At 40.4% G+C, this 17,354-nt stretch overlaps 2 protein-coding genes across 6 annotated transcripts in view; both read left to right on the top strand.

The window, feature by feature from the left end:
* Window positions 1-17,243, top strand: part of LOC309689720 (uncharacterized protein) — a gene marked incomplete at its 3' end in the record, with an annotated part of 45,404 nt that extends 28,161 nt beyond the window's left edge. For 2 of the 4 annotated variants that reach the window (XM_082506343.1, XM_082506342.1), the window contains exons 2-4: window positions 12,811-12,899; window positions 15,016-15,125; window positions 16,849-17,243. In XM_082506343.1, coding sequence (XP_082362469.1) covers window positions 12,847-12,899; window positions 15,016-15,125; window positions 16,849-17,243 — 558 coding nt within the window. In that variant the 5' untranslated portion in view covers window positions 12,811-12,846. Of the gene's footprint in view, window positions 1-12,664; window positions 12,729-12,810; window positions 12,900-15,015; window positions 15,126-16,848 lie in introns of those variants that run through there. The other 2 variants (XM_082506344.1, XM_082506345.1) reach the window with 2 other exon arrangements.
* On the top strand, window positions 6,922-11,239 carry LOC309688973 (uncharacterized protein). 2 transcript variants are annotated; one of them, XM_082505077.1, is made up of 5 exons: window positions 6,922-7,057; window positions 7,881-8,005; window positions 8,186-8,247; window positions 8,672-9,010; window positions 9,108-11,239. In XM_082505077.1, the coding sequence occupies exons 2-5, from the start codon at window positions 7,947-7,949 to the stop codon at window positions 9,221-9,223; spliced, it is 576 nt and encodes a 191-aa protein (XP_082361203.1). In that variant the 5' UTR covers window positions 6,922-7,057; window positions 7,881-7,946; the 3' UTR covers window positions 9,224-11,239. The 2 variants fall into 2 exon arrangements, with proteins under 2 accessions (XP_082361203.1, XP_082361204.1); XM_082505078.1 differs by lacking the exon at window positions 6,922-7,057 and adding an exon at window positions 7,071-7,223.
* Window positions 17,244-17,354: the final 111 nt, after the last annotated feature.

The raw sequence follows: 17,354 nt of genomic DNA, 5'->3' as shown, positions 1-17,354 counted from the left end.
TAGGAATATCAATAAACAAACATGCAATATCACTATTACAATAAAATCATGCAAATAAAATCGACACCCTGTACCAACACAGTCTGATCCAAAACAAAATATAAAAACACAATTTTCCACTGTGTGACATTAATAAGTTTGAAACCACCACTCAACCCATTTGAGTTCAGATATATACACTTAAAAGGGCAGGTGCAACAAGCCAAAAATAAAATTAATAATGATGTTGTCCCCTGTTGAAGAAATAGACAAATCTACAGAGGCACAAGAGGCCAGGTCCAGCTCCATAGAGCGAAGACTAACAGAAAAGGGGCAGGAGATGCATGAACAGGAAGCCAAGAAAAATGAAAGGTCATTTAGCAAGGCATATGAGTCCTGGAAGGAGTTTGCAAGAGGAGTTAGAACAAAGCTGAAAGGTTTCTGCTCAAACGAAGACCTTGTTAGAACACAAACGGACATTAAGGCTAAAGAAGTATTAATGCATGAACTGTATGAGCCTATCCGACGTAATCATACTTCTACTCCAGATGTTGTCAAGAAAATGCGTGTGTTGCCCTAACAACAGAAATTTGTGATCTCATTAGTAAACGACTAGAAGATATAGATAAGACTTTTAATGACAGGCTCGAGAAGGAGCGTGTAAGGATGATATTAAGTAAGGAGGAGTATGGATCTGTTTTTGGGAAAACAGAAACAGTTATTTCAGAGCATTCAAAGGGCTCAGATTCATACTCTGGAGCCACCTCTACGACTTCTAGCAAACGTGTGGATGCCGAAGCTGACCTTGCAGCTAAACTAGAACAGGCGAAGGCAATGCAACGAATACATGAACAGCAAGCCAAGTTGAGTAGCTTAGAGCATGAGTGGAAAATCAAGGAAGCACAAATGATTGCAGAAATGACAGCAAAGCTAGAGGAAGAGAGAACTAAACTGCAACAGCTACAGGCAGAAAATGAGGTAAAAGTAGCAGCAGCCAGAGTGAGAGCTTACAACAACTACGATGGATTGGAAAGCCTTAAGTATGAAGCAGATGACAAATCACAACTTGATAGCCAAATCATTGAATCTCAGAATCCATTGAATCCACAGGCTGAATCATTTCGACCTCAGTGTGCACCACCTGAGATTTTGCAAAAGCAACAGGAGGTCAGCTTAACACAGGAGCTTGCAAGCTTGTTCGTCTCCAACCGTCTGCCTGCACCTGAACCCACAGTGTTCACTGGTAACCCTTTAAAGTTTATACACTGGAAGATATCCTTTATGGCATTGATTGGCCACAAACCCCTCCCCGCAGGAGAAAAAATGTTGTACTTGAAAAGTTATCTTGCAGGTGAGGCACGGAAGGCGGTCGAAGGATTCTTCTATCGAAACTCAGAAGATGCATATCAGGGTGCCTGGGAGATTCTTCAGGAGAGGTATGGAAGTTAATTTGTCGTCCAAAAGGCTTTCAGGGATAAACTGATGAAATGGCCAAAAATAGCTCCCAATGACCCAGTAGCCCTCAGAGAGTTTTCAGATTTCCTTCAAAGTTGTGCCGAGGCCATCCCTCATGTTAAAGGGCTGGCAATTCTAAATGATTGTGAAGAAAATCATAAACTTCTCAAAAAACTACCCGAATGGCTGGTACGCAGATGGGGTCGCGTTGTTGTGGATGAACTAGACAGATGTCAAGAGTATCCACCATTTGCTCATTTCACCAGATTTCTACAAAGGGAAGCTAGAATAGCCTGCAACCCCATTGCTTCTCCCTTCTTATTAACCACTAAAGTAACAGATGAAAGGCTTCCTAAGAGAACCAAGGCACTCAGCACCAATGCTCAAGCTAAGCACTCTGCAGGTAAACCAGGGACCTTAATTTCAAAGCCAAGACCACCATGCTTCGTCTGCAACGATGAAACACACGGTGTCGCCAAGTGCCCAACCTTTGCCACAAGGCTTCCTGATGAAAAGAGAGCTTTCATTCGTGAAAACCGTCTTTGCTTCGGCTGTTTAAGAAAGGGCCACACTAGTAAAGAATGCAAAAGAAGGCACACATGCACTATATGTGGTCGAAATCATCCAACTTGCTTGCACATAGAGAGAATTGAGGGAGCCAGTGAAATGTTAAACAGTGATTCACCATCTGCAGGAAATGAGACAAAGGAAGTCCGTAATGTCATGTCACACACATTGACAAGATACTCCTCAGCTACGTCTAGCATTGTTCCAGTTTTTGTGTCATTGGCAGAAGACCCCCACAGTGAGATTCTCACATATGCTCTGCTCGACACACAGAGCGATTCAACTTTCATCTTGGGAGATCTGGTCTCTGCACTAAATGTGAAGACTCAGCCAGTGCAATTAAGGCTCAGTACAATGACAGCAGTAGACACAGTCATAGCTAGCAAAGTGGCTTGTGGATTGCAAGTTCGTGGGCTCCATAGTGAGTCGCATGTTCAGCTACGCCAGGCATACACAAGGGATTTCATCCCAGTCGATAAGTCTCACATTCCTACAAAGGACACCGCACTTCAGTGGCCACATCTGAGGCAACTGGCAAACAAGCTGCAGCCACTTCAAGACTGTGAAGTGGGATTGCTGATTGGCTATGATTGCCCATCAGCACTGGCCCCTCTAGAAGTCATTGTAGGGTCAGAAAACCATCCATTTGCTCAAAGAACCGTGCTTGGCTGGAGCATCATAGGATCAGCAAATCCATATCTTGATAGAAAGGAACATCAAAGCTTTGTACACAGAGTGGCAGTAAAGGAAATGCCATTGCCTCCGGTCAATGATGTGTTAAAGGTCCTAGAAATGGATTTCAGCGAAAGAAACTATCAAGATAAATATGTTTCTCAAGATGATGTTCATTTTGTAAAACTCCTCGGCAGCACAATCACAAAAAGGAAGGATGGACACTATGAGATGCCACTTCCTTTCAAGGGCAGCTCTCCACCCATGCTGCCAAACAACAAGCGACTGGCTGAAGCTCGTTTGCAACACCTCAAGAGGAAGTTAAGGTCCAATAGGCAGTACCATGACCTAGAGCTGGGCGATATGAGATTTTTTCATATCACGATATGTTTTTTTTCATTTCAGGCAATAACGATATCTATCACGATATAAGCCAAATAACTATATTTGTAAGATTTAAATGTGCCGTTGCTCACAAGTAAAATGTGAAATAATCAGCAGCTTGTTTTTATTTAAATATTTATTTCCCATAATAAGTTCAACAGGGTAGATGTACTTAAGGAACATGAGACTTTTTCAGATAAATAAAGGCAAATATTGCAAACTACACAAAAGGCAGCCGCTAAAGCGTTTAAGTTTCAAAATAGAACAAACGAAACAGACTAAATTGTCAATTCCACTTATTCTAAAAATAAATCTTAGTTTGTTTTACAGAAGAACAGACAAAACTGACTAACTTTTGTCAATATCAAATAAACTGAAAACTAAAAGGAAATTCTCAATCTCTCCTTGTTGTATAGCTGAGCTTTTCAAACAGTTTTAACAGTTACTTTAGTCTGACAAAAGCCGAATGACGAATTAGCGCTTCCAGTCAGAGACTGAGGCTACGTCCACACGTACACGGGTATTTTTGAAAACGGAGATTTTCCGTTTTCGTTTTAAAAAATAATCCCGTCCACACATAAAGGCAGAAATGAAGGAAAACGCTGCTATGAACATGCCAAAGCAGCAGGTGGCGCTAGATTCCTAACCGTGCGGAAATGTTGGCCAATCAGAAGTCTAGAAGCCTCGGTGGGAAAAAGTAAACAAAGCTGGGGCATAGAAGCAGAACCGAGTCGTATGTGTGGAGGGACAGTAACTGTGTGTATATGTAAGCATTTAAACACTGCAGAGAGTACAATTAACAGTATTGTATTGACGACAAACACCGACAACTAACGCCGAGGAGAGGGGCGGTGCTGACTCACGAGCGAAGCAGCGAGTGAATAAAATCAAACAGCCGTACCAGCCTTATGCTGTTCTGTGGTTTCTAAAGCTGCTTTATCACTGAGTAAATTAAGGAAATTATTTCTAAATGTCGCCTGGAGGACAAACAGATGTTAAATAATACGTCACGTTTCATTTGAGGTTTGATGCTAAACAACAGCAGGACTGTTAGAGCTTATGTTTTTACAGGAATGAATTATTTATGACGTTACAATAAGAGGCAGTTCCAGCAGAAACAGAGCCAGTCACAGGCTGTCACTGCAGAGAAGAAGTTAACTCATTTTTACTTTACTTAGAAAGCTTAGGTCTACTTTTCTGTGCATGTATTTATCCACACAGACAGATTTGGTCTTGATTACGGTTACAGTTTAAAAGCGGCAGAGGTGAATTTAACTGTGTAGCTTTGAAGCGCTCAAAGCAAAATTGTAGAAAAAAACACACAGATGAAACATGGTGGATACATAGACGGACCAACTACAATGACAGAAGACGCGACTTAAATACACACAGAGAACACAGGGAGATTACACACAGGTAGGGAACACAGCTGGGAGTAATCAACAAGACGAGACAGAGGTAAAACTGAACACACACACACGAGACGCAGACCTTCACAATAAAACAGGAAACAAGAACACTACACAAAGACGCAGACTCGACACTGAGAGACAGACAGAAAATGACACATGGAACTAAACCCACACAAAACATGAGAACACAAATAAATAGAAACATGGAACTCTAATAATAATCATCATAGCACCCAAAACCACAACAATCATTCAAAAATAAACTAACAATCAAAACTCAAAATACTGGTTCGAAACTGACCCAGAACCGTGACAGTACCCCCCCTCCAAGGGCTGGCTCCCGACAGCTCTAAACAAAAACCCAGAACAAAACCGAGCACCAGACCAGGGTGGGCGGAGGGGATCCAGGAAGGAGCGTCCGAAACAAAAAACAAGGAGCACAAGAGTCCAGAGTAAACCAAAAACACAAGAAAACAGTCCAAGAACACAGGACAACAGATCAAAAACAAAACCAGAGCTCAACAAGAGTCCGAGAAAAGTTCAGGGGGTCGACACGGGGGTCGACAACACAAGGACCAAGACAGTTCCGGAGGCCGACCGTGCACACGGCAACGGCGGCAGAGCAGGCAAAACCAATCAGGAGATTTGTAAAATAGCAATTGTGTATTTTGTTCACCTTGTATATATTGTTCACTGCAGCAGCCTAGTAGGCGTGACAAACCATTTTTGTTGATTAAGTTTTCTCCTGTTTTTCGTTTAGAAAGTTAGGTAAGTGAATTGTCTTTTGGTTGGTTTTCATTTTGTGTAGGAAAGTGTAGGGACCATTAGGGAGTTTTGTTTGTTATTTTTGGCACTGCTCACTGCTGAAGCAAATAAATGGCTTCTTAGCGCTTTAAAAGATACTACTGTTTGTGTTCTTTCTTGGGTGGTGCGTGAGTGGGGCCAATTTGTTGTTGCGTTCAATACACGCCTAGACTAAGAACGTAACACATTGAAGAAACCTGTAGCATGGCACATGGTGGACCCACTTTTCAGTCGGGTTGAGTTCTGGACTTTGACTGGATCGCTGCAGCACTTTGATTCTCTTTAAGCTCTTCTTATGGAGATTTGCTGCTGTGCTTCGGATCATTGTCCTGTTTCCTGACCCATTTTGGTCAAACTCTAGCTGTCATGCACATGGCCTCAGATTTGACTGTAGAATACTTTGGTGTGCAGAGATGTTCATGGTCATCTCAGTGACTGCAAGGTGCCCGAATCGCCACCCCTCCACTGATTCTGTCCTGTAGCTTCATAAAGTAAACAAAGGAAATCGCTGCAGTTTGTCAACAGATCAAAGTGAACTTCTCTTTTTATTGAGTGATATTATTGCTAATAATTAGCCTACACGCTGATCTGCTTTCTAGTGGCTGGAGCTCCAACAGAGTAAATGAATGTGAATGCATGCAAATTCCATTCATTGCTGGTTTCATATATAAAGAGTGAACATCTAGGCTTACAGTGTTGTCCGACAGTCCCTCCTTGGGTGTTTGCCATGCATTCTCTGGACACATAGAAGAAGCAGCAGAAGTCATCTGGTAGTTTATAAGCACTGATGGGTCTTAGATTTGGTAAATCACATAGATTAGATATTATATAGGAAATATATCAAAGTTCGCAAAGATTGTGAAATGGGGGTGTAAATGTTGGATTTTGGGGTTCCTGCATATGTAAGTGTAGAAGGAAATGAGGATTTGTACATATTACCAAAACATTAGGTGAAATTACAGTCATTTAATTTACAGATACCATTAGGCAAAGCTGAACTTAAACCTACAGATCATGGCAGGAGTACTGAGACATCAGTGATACAGGAAAGCATCTATACAACATTGAAAAACATGTTGGTTGTGGGAGGAGTGGGTAGGAGTGGAGTAGAAGAAATCATTTGTCTCGGGGTAGGACACACAGGTGCTGCAGCTGATAGGTAAGCACCCAACTAGACAGTGTGTGTACTGCACCTGAGTTTGTTCATGTAAGTGACGGCGAGTGCCTCACTCATGTCATTGCCTGGCCCTATTTGGTTCATAACAGACAGAAAGTACATTACCTTAAAAAGGTACAAGCTGCAACAGGTTTTGGCATTTATCCAGTAAAAACTGTCACTAACAGAGAAAGAGTCAGAAATTGCAACAAATATAACATGACAGTTTCTAAAAATGACTTAAATTGCAACAAATATAACATGACAGTTTCTAAAAATGACTTGACTGATTATAAGTAGAATACAAGGTCCGTACAATAATGCTGAGTCATAAATATACTCGGAAAACCGGTGATTTCTGCCAACATAAGGAAAGATATTGGAATTTAAGGATAAAAACACAGAAACTTCGTGAAACACCGCGTGAGTTGAGTACGAGCCAATGAGGGTACGAGCAAAAACAGGGCTCGTACTCAACCGACCAATCAGCACGCCCCTATGGTTTTCTGTCCGAAGGGGGTGAAGCAACCTGAGTCCAGGGTGTCATCATTCGGATTGGAAGTGGTCTGTGTGGCGGGTTTCTTCCTGTATTTATTGAAGGACTTTCTTCTCGGATATGCACTTCTGAGTAAGTTCTATGAACCAGTTGCTGAGTCTGCTAGCTTTAGCTTCCTACATTTGGGTAGTATTTGTGTAACCGGTAACAGCAAATGACCGTACAGTAGTACAGTGACACGTTAGCTCGTCTGACCTGACCGTCTGAAGCCAGCCAAGATGCCAACTTATATTCAACGGTGTCGATTTCCGTAATTGTACAAAGAAAACGTGCGCTCATTATGTGCTGTGTAAATGCTAAGTACACGCCGCATATCTGTGGTGGCAGTGGTGGCTCGCTGTGTGACGCAGTGTTTGTGTTGAAGAGCACCGGAGAGTTTGCTGCACAGAGCTCGTATCGTATACAAGACTGTACTGGGAGTAATCACTGCTAAATCACTTGATGTGACTCATCGGTGTCATTATATTAGGAACTGTTGCACAGATGCTGAGCGTTTTCTTGATGGTCCTTTTGTGATGTGTTGCTCGCTGATTTTGGCATTATGGATATTCACTCGGCATCACAGCAGACTGTACTTGCCAGATCTATCAAATTTAATGAGTTTGGGATGAGCTGGCATAAAGCACAGAGTAATGTAAGGTCCATCATTTAAACTTCCTGCTTCCCTCCCTATAGTGTTAACGGATATAACATCTGAGTCTCAAATTAAAAACCAGGCAGGTAGCCAAGAAGAAAGAGTTTAACATTGTACTACTGCCAAAAAAAATAGGAAACGGACAAATCAGCTGTTTTAGTCATTTGGAAGACACTCTGATTTTTCATTGTTTTGTCTCCTGAAAACCGCAGATATTTGTATTATTTTACATGAAACCGTTTTTTCTCTTATTTCCTGCAGTCTGACACTTGTGCCCATGCTCCATTTCCACACCTCAGCTGCCAATAACCACTCAAGAGGAAGAAGATGATTTTCACAGCCCGTTCAATCCTGTCACCACAAAGATCGTGCAAAAACCTCTCGAAGTAAGTTATTTATTGTGATAGACTTAGTATTAGAGTTGTCATATGTCTGAAAGTTTTCAAAACTGTTAGTTTGAAAGTTCTTTTGAGGCAGAATAAACCAGCTTTTCTAGCAAATAACTTTACCCAGGAAACACTTTGTGATTTAAAGGATGTATCCCTCTGTCTTTATTGTTTCTTCAGGATGTGTCTTCAAATCTGCATATGGCTTTCTTTGGCGCTTACTTCAATAGTTGACGCTGTGGGTAAGTAGGTTTTGCTAAAAAGTTTGTAAACTACTGTTAAATCCTCGGTTACATTAGATTGCTATAACTGAGAACAAGACTAGTTATAACTGACTGTATTAATAGGTTATAAAGTCATTTCTTCCTTCACCCTCGTATTCCTCACACCTCTCTTCTTCTCTTGCTCATTCCCTGCTATGGCTGTGGGATATTATATGTATCGATTTAGAAAATCAACTTTTACTGCACTGCAAACAACTGCACTCAGAAAACAACTTAAATATATGAAAGAAATATGATAGTATTCCCTTAAAAGTAAATACTGGCTAGACAGTGAGCTCCCTTGGTGGAGGTTTGCGCTCTTGGAGTGCTTCTTGTTTAGTACATGCATTTCTGATGTATATTTTTATTCTTAAACCTCTGTCTTGTTTCTTTTGTCCTTCAGACTGCAAAAACATCATATGTTCACTTGGCCAGCAGGTCATTCTGCCATGTAATGCTCCTGGAAATATGGTAGTCCTCGCCATGCAGTGGTCCAGACGTGACCTGACAGAATACGTGCTGCACTATCGTGATGACCAACTTGATCCAGACGACCAGGATCCGTCTTATACGGGCCGGGTAAACCTGACCAATACCCACATGCAGAATGGGGATTTCTCAATGATACTGATGAACATGACGACTGCTGACATTGGAACATACGAGTGTATAGCCTTCCAGAGAAGACCAGGGATGGACTCTGAAATCCTCAGCATCGTAAACCTGAATGTCAGTCAGTCAGGTGAGTTTGTGCTCATGTCAAATGATGACACTTTAAAAGAGTTTTCACCTCCCTGACTCCTGACAATTCACACCAATGCATTTTTTTTTCTCGACAGATGAAGGAAGCAGGAATGGAGTCAGCAGTGGCGCAGCTACAGGAAGAAACCATCTTGGTCTCATTGTGTCACTGTCAGTTATTGCAGGGATCATTCTGGTGGCTGGTATTCTCTAATCTATATTAGGTGCCAAACTAACATTGGATCCTCAGCTTCCCCCCACTATGAAATGACATCAACATCTCAGCATGTCTAAATTAGAAAGACCCTCAAATTTATTCCAAACATCTAAAACTTAAAATGACAGTTAAAAGCTGAGGTGTGGCTTGTAGTGAAAAGCACAGAGAAGTTAATTAGAGTAGAATAATAGAAGCTCGGATCCATTTATCGTTTAACCTACATTAAGCAAATTCAGATTGTGGTTCGGCTCGGAACCACTTTGATTTGTGCCTTTGTCATATGTTTTCTAATGCTGGCCGTATATATGTCACGTGATAGATTGGCTGGGATTTTTTAGAGATTTCTTTGCACTGTTTACCACTAAGAGCGCTCTGGAGCCCATCGAGAATGAAATTTTAACTTTGGTTAAAAAAAAATTACCGAAAGAATTTATATTTCATAACGAAGTCAACAGAGCAAACATTATGGCGCACAACAAGTTCATGCACCAAATTTGGAACGAGTCCAAATTAAGTTTCTTTCAAAGCTTTACTTCACAACATGAACCTTAACAAGTCATACACTAAATGTGTAAACCTTATGCAAAAGTATTTATTATAATGCACTGAAACTTTTTCTTATTTATTTATTTGGTTTTTAGTATAAAGGTGCTTTTAAAACTCCTAAATGAAAAAAGGTCCTACGTTTTCCCGACAGAATTTTGTGTGTTTTACATCCAAGCACAAATTTCCTGAAAAGAGAAACATGTTTTTATTGAAGTTACTTTCTGCCAGTAAAATGTTTTCATGTTTGCAGATCCGTTTTGTCTTTAGGTTGTTCTAGCTGCCAAAAACAACAGTGTTGTGGTGCTAAGAGGGAAAAGTCCCGTAAATTGTTTAGTAAGATTTAAATTATGAGGGATTTTTACTGACACCGTCTTGATGTTTTCAAACTGGACATGACAATGAGGGATGGATCTCTCTGAAAAACTGAGTTTACTTACAGGGTACCCACACGCTTAAGGTATTACCCTGCTTCATCTCCCTTATGACTCTCATGGGGATCATGGTTTAGAAAGTGAGCATCATGTTTATCTCATAAGACTAGAAAAAGGTGGCTGACAGCATGAACTCATCTGGGAGATGTTTACAGAGTTCACAAAGTAAATCGCCAGTCGACCCCAAGCTGTTCAAGTATTTAAGCATTATTGTATTTTCACTAAAGCACTGCATTATACTGAATAATAGAAGTCTTTAACTTTGAGTAGCATTCCAGATGTGGTTATGTATTATGTGATACTGTATGGTAGACAATGTGCCCATTAAGCATTAGGGCACTTTATTAGATACTTTATCAAATGTTGAAAGTTGAATGTGAAGGATCATAGTCAGAGGGCTGTGGGACATTGGCTACCAGCTGCTTATCACTAAAGGAAAGAAAGGTGATTCATGCCTTACGTTTTTATCTTCTGTCGTTTTCTGCTTCATGGCCTGATTACAGTGAATTTGTGGGACCATACTGTATGTTTTTTGACTCCCCAAGAAATGCATTAGGCACATACAGAGTATACATTTTTGTAGCAATAATAACTGCTCTTTAACTGTTGAAATGGATGTTTTCAGGTACATGATCACATTTTTACCTGGTTAATGAAATTTCCTTGGTATCTCTAACAAAAGGGTAATGATAAGTGGCCCTATCATTATATTTATAGCGACAGTTTCATGTCTTTCAATGTGCTTTCCTATGTTACACTATTTAACATTGTGTTTGTTTTTATTTCCTTGGTCCAAAAAAGTTTGGGTTTAGTATTTTACAAAGGGCAAAGCATCCATACTTTTTACTGTGATGATGACATGATGACACTAAAGCCTTGAAACAAACTTTGAATATTTGTTCTTACTTTGTGAGTCTGTATATTGCTATGAACTGTGCTTTTTTAAAAAACATTTTTACAATGGAACATTCCAAGTGCCATCGTTTCTTTTGTATGTTCTGCACATGCTCTGTACAATCATGACCCTGAGACCAATAAAGATCTATTTATTCTTTCACTTGAGTGTGCTGCTCTTGTTGAGTCTTTATGGTTCACATAAAGATAATGTAGAGCAGAATTTGCGTTTTATTTTTTTTTTATTAGTTTACATTTTTGTTTCCTCTTTAAATGTTTAGCTTTTGTTATTTTCAATGTCTGTTTTAGTTTTTAATTGAGAATATGAGGACTGTCAAATGGAAGATAGGTGTGACGATACACATATATACTAGCCTAATGATAAAATGGATCAGTTTGGCAAATATATTTTACAGTGTTTATTTATTCGACAAAATACGTTAAATGTCACCGTTATTATTGGCTGGCCGGAAACAGCGGGGGTGTCCAAATTCAGAGGCTGCTTCCACCTGAGGACCCGCCTTCGCGGTCTAAAGAAAGCCGCGTAGTACGTCACGAGCTCCCTCGGTGGAGTGAAACTGCGTCTGCTCCTTGCTGTCTAAAATGTAACCGGGCGCTGGCGTCAATTCTCCACCGTCTCACACTTTGTTTAATCAGTTTTCTGTTTGACGTTTATTCAGCTTTGTGAAAACCCCAGAGGACCCCTCCCGAGGGATTAATAAAGTTACATTTAAAGGAGCCAGCATCAGCTGAGAGATATAGAGGAGAACAGGGGGACAACAGACAGCTCTCTGTAGTTGACAGACTGGTAAAAACATTGAAAACAGTTTTTAGATATTTGCTTCCTGTATTTGCAGAAGTATCTCCAACACAAACTGTAACAGCTGCATGCAGGGAACCACTCAGTCATGTTTATCCTGCAGGACAGGATCTGACAGGGAAAGAAGGAAAAATAAGGGAACCACGGACAACTTTGATAATGCTTTGATTTATCCACAGTACATTTAGTTCAAATATTGTTTCCATCACAGAGGGATTGTGCTGGTTTCAGTGGGGAAAGTATGCAGCTCATTTAAATGTTCAAAGAGCTGTGAAAAGTTGTCCGTTCATAAAGTGTGTCAGTATTTTATAAGGATGCCATGTTTCTGTATCATCTCTCTCCTGTCAGAGCCTCTTCCAAACATCAGCCTGTTTAATGCTCTCATATCTTCAACATCTCGAGTAAATTATACTGCACAGTTTTCTCTCCAATAAAAGAATATTTACTGCATGAGTCTGTTTTCCATTTTATCTGAAACATTCAAGGAGGAGATCTTTTACTGTATTTTGGTGATATTGCCCTTAAATGTGACTAAAGCTTTCATACAGTGGTGATCACGGACATAACTCTGAGATCAGTCTGACTGAACTCTGAAAATCACTGAGTGTTATTTCACAGAACCATAATTAGATTAACTCAAACGGAAACACGCGGTGTTAAACAGTAGTATAATTATCATTAACTGTCAAAGTAAGTGCGTATTTTGCTTGTTTCCGTTTCCATCAAAAATCGAATTAATTAATAATTGTTTGATTTGTGTTGATGAAGGCCTGCCTCCTTCTCCTCACAGTCACTTTTTACGAGACCATGAGTGTGTTTCATTTTTTGTTCTGTCAGTCTTGGATGTGACTCCTGAAAAGAGATTCACCATGATTCTGGTTCTCCTTTCACAGTCAGTACTGCTGGTTTCTCTCTCAGACTGACTGAAGATGAGTGATCTGGAGTCTCCAGGATCCAGCCGTCTGTCTGTGACCGACACAAAGTAAGATACTGTCTCTAATGTACACGAAGGAAATAGAGAACATAGGTGAAATCAGTATGTAGAAACAATTACAAGTTTAAAAGGACAAGTAAGATTGAGTGGGAGAGGACTGGTTTAACAGGAAGAAGAGAAAATTCCACAGTATCCGTGCAAAAAGTTTCACTTTGAAATCTTTAAAAGAATGTGGACAAACAGGTGGACTTGGTGTCAGTGGAGTTTACTCCTGGAAGTTTGAGATTATGATGATTATTACTTCAAAAACACCTGTACAGACGTTTATCACTCATTCCATACCAGCGCAGTGCCCAGTAACACTTTGAGGTGACTGGAGCTTTATATATAAAATGAATGCAGTCCGATCAGTTTATGAGAATAGTCAAAGTGACTTTGGTAATATTAGTTGCCAATTTTTAGTTGGTATTGGTTTGTAAGATTAGTTTAAAATAAAGACTTCATTTTAACTGAATTTTGTTACGTCTCAAGAATTTGGACGTTTAGCCTTAAGGACAAACCTAAGGAGGAGGTTGGACTTTAGAGTTGAGCCCAGAGATGTACGGCTGAGTGAGGGGCTACTTTTTGTCATCAAACTAAAAAGAAATAAAATGTAGGCTTAGAAGACACGGTTGGTTGTTTGGTTCAGCATCTCTGAATATCTTCAGAGCTGTAGAGGCTTCAGAATGTAGAAGTTTGGATGGAAACTCCAAATACTTGAAGCCCACAAGATGCATCTTTAAAAAGTCAAAAAGAAGCGAAGAATTGCTGTCGCTAAAACCAAAATAACATTTATAACAACAACAAAAGTGTATGATTTGGTAATATGATTGGAATGGAACAAATGGATTCTGAAAATCAGAGATTGAGTTTCCAAGTGAATAATGCAGCTGAAAAATTTTCCTGTTATATGAAGACTTTTAACCTGTAGTTCAGTATTGATCTGCCACAGTCAGCGAACAAAACTGCCAAAAAGGAAAAAGACATTAAGATCCTCAAAAGCTTGGCATAATATAGTCATACATTTTCACCTGAATACATCTGCCCTGTGCAAATCCGTTTCGAAGGCCTTTGCAGCTAATAATGGTCAATATATTAATTTAAAGAACACAGAAAAACAGCTGGTTCTTTTTCAGGGTTTCATAGCTTTTTTGTGTAGAATGCCAAGCTTTAATATTATAGAGATTTGCAAGTATCTACAAAGCATGATATGATGTGAAGTTCAACATCTGGGACACGTGTCCCGCTATGCATTGCAGAAAATGACTCAATCTCTTAGTACAGCAAACAAACAATGCAGGAGGGCGGGAAAATAATGGTCTCCTCTGCCGTGGCATCAGAAGTTGAGAATTGACGGGACAAAGTGTTGGGTTTCTCGTTTTGGGTTGCCGGGTCTATAGATCATAACACAGTTGAACCAAGCAAAGGAGAGGGCCCACCTGGTTTGTCTTGAGTGGCTGCTGTGAGATATGCAAGATGCTTGTGGTCAGTCAAACGATGAACAATGAGCAGGTGTTCTGCTCCCTCCCGCCAGCTAGCAGTTCCACTTCTCCCACGTCATAGTTTTGCTCAGTTCGAGAAAGACAGCAGAAGGGAAAAAGCTGCATTTTCCCTTCCTTGTTCTGGAACAAGATGAACTCCATCAACGATAAATTGTTGGGTGGTCACACACAGCTGACTGCAGCTTTCCAGTCTTATAAACAGTACATTTGTACAATGACTGAAACCAGCCCACTGGCTGTGACGTCAGTTCCTTGATCATGAATATGCAAATTGTCATGACCATTGATCAACAATCATTGATCAAAGACCATTGATCGTGGAATAATCTTCCACACTGCACCTAACGTGACAAACTGAAAGCAGTCATTGGGTGGGAAACCTTGAGGAGAACACTTTTGACCTTAGAGAAGAGCTCTGCATAGAAAAGGATCAGGTTTGAACTTAGTTTGTGCAGCTGTACCTTTAACTAAGGCAAGTTCCTGCATCAACTCGTCCTGTTGTCTTTTTGAACTGTGCTTCACTATTCACTACAGATGAATGCACTGTAAACACCTGCGTGTGAGTCACTTTGGTCACTTTGACAGTTGCACTGGTAATAATAATTTTCCCTTTGTGTCCTCAGAGAGAACAGTGATGTTGGTGTGGAGGAGGAGGAGCAGTTGTCCTGCTGTGCTTTGGGTCAAGATGTCTCAGAGGATTCAGTCGCTACCAGTTGTGGCATCTCTGTCCAAAGTAAGAGTCGGTATCCGTGTGCTGATGAACACATTTTTGAAAACTTGACTTCTTGTTTTGTAGGTGCATGAAAAAGATTTCATTCGATTTTTTATGGTATAGGTTTTTTTCCTGTTTTACTTTGAATGTTGTTTCCTTTCATGTCTCACGTTAGTTTTACTTCCTGCTTTGTGATTGTCTTAATTATTTTTCACCTGGTTTGCTAAAGTTCAGCTGTCATGTTCCCCACCTGCTCACAATATCAGGCAATCCTCAATATATACTACTCAAAACAATCAGAGGAACACACTGAAAACATAATGGCTCTCGCGCGGAGAAAAACATGCTGGAGATCAATACTGATGCAAACTGGGTGATGTGTTAGAAACGAAAGGATTCAATTGTTTGTTGGAAATAAATGATCAAAATACTGGATACTGGCTGAATCCAAATACAAACAGAAAATCAGAGTAAAAAACGCTGCAGCAGGCTTTTCCATTTGGCTCTGATTTCATAGCAGCAGCTCAAAATGAAATAGTTTGTATGGCTGCGTGTGCTGCTGGGCCAAAAGTTTAGCTGGTCATTTGTAGATTTTTAGATGAAATAAAAAACAAAAAAAAACACTCAACAAAAGATCATCTAAAGAAGAGCAGAGTTCATGTACACACTTTATTAAGCAGCTACTGTACAACAAGAACAGAATCATGTAAATGGCCAAACAACAGCAACAGTAATCCCAGGGTGTAGCACAGCAGGCAAAGAGACGCAGTAGCACAGAGAGAGTAAAGGATCACATGGAGAACAAATGGAGCGCGCTCACGAGCCCTCTCTTCGTACAGAGCCAGAAACGTCTGACCCACAGAGCTCACTAAGACGACAATAACTCGTTTTTCCCACACAGATTACATATAACATCACACTGAATGAAATTACATGTAGCAGATTACATGAACTATATAAGATGAGGATTCGCGTATTAAGCATATTCAGAACTATTTCCTTCCATTATTTTCTTGGGTTAACAGTTTTTGTTGCTTTTCTGCTATCGCTTAAATTTTATTCATATAGCACCAAGTCACAACAGCCACCTTAAGGCACTTTATAGTGTTAGGTAAAGCCTCAGTAATAAAGCCTCAGACAACTCCCTACGAGCAACGACTTGGAGACATTAAGAAAGAAAAACTCTCTCTTTGTACAGTCGAACACTGAGACGGAACCAGGTTCAGTGACGGGCCGCCATCCACCACGACTGGTTGGAATGAGGGGAGGAGGGCAGGATAAAACCTGCAGGCTGAGAGCAAAGTGCTCCATCTATCTGATATGATACTGTGAGGCCTCTCAGATAAGATGGGGCTGTTTTATTATGGCCCTTTTTATGTGAGAAGCATTTTGAATTCAGCTCTGGATTTAACAGGGAGCCAATGATGTGAAGCCAGTATGAGGGGGATTTTCCCTCCTCTTAAAATGTCTCATTAGGAACATTTTTAACAGTTGCTTCTTGTCTCTGCTGTGACAAAAAAAGGTTCTGATTATGAATCAAAATGTTTTAAATAAGTCACACACTGGTTATAACTTAATGCCGAAAATGTCATGTTACACGATTTACTATTTTCTGAAGCTTATTTACAATTTACAATGCTTAACACCATTCCCATCCCTCCCGTCAAAAGATAAAAGTCTGTTTTTCATGCAGTTTCACACACTAAAGACATTTCATTCTTTTTGGTTTCTTGTTGTCAATCAGCAGATGCGAGTCTGGAAGAGGTTTTAGAAGAATATAAGATCAGTCTGAGGAGGAGGTTTGAAAGTGTGACTGAAGAAACTGATAATACAGGAAGTGGAACCCTCCCGAACAGGATCTACACTGAGCTCTACATCACAGAGGGACAGAATGAAGACGTTCATAACCAACATGAGGTGATGCAGCTGGAGACAGCTTCCAAGATGGAGGCTCTTGATGACATTACAGTCAGGTGTCACGACACCTTTAAAGCCTTACCTGACCAACAGAGACCCATCAGAGTGGTTCTGACCAACAGCGTCGCTGATCAGAGACGAGCAGTACAGTCTTCTGGAGCTGCTCCATGTTTTCCATCCAACATTACAGAAGGTCACAGCAGAGAAGCTCGCTGTCTGTAAACTTTTGTTCATCTTTGACGGCCTGGATGAAAGCAGACTTGGATCATTGGATTTCACCAACGGGAAGCTGCTGTCTGATGTCACAGAGAAGTCATCAGTCAGCCAGCTGCT

The sequence above is a fragment of the Aulonocara stuartgranti genome, assembly GCF_965226115.1.
Source record: "Aulonocara stuartgranti genome assembly, chromosome: 15".
NCBI classification, from domain to species: Eukaryota; Metazoa; Chordata; class Actinopteri; order Cichliformes; family Cichlidae; genus Aulonocara; species Aulonocara stuartgranti.
Note: the sequence above shows the minus strand (reverse complement) of the source record. Positions and strands in the feature narration are given on the sequence as shown.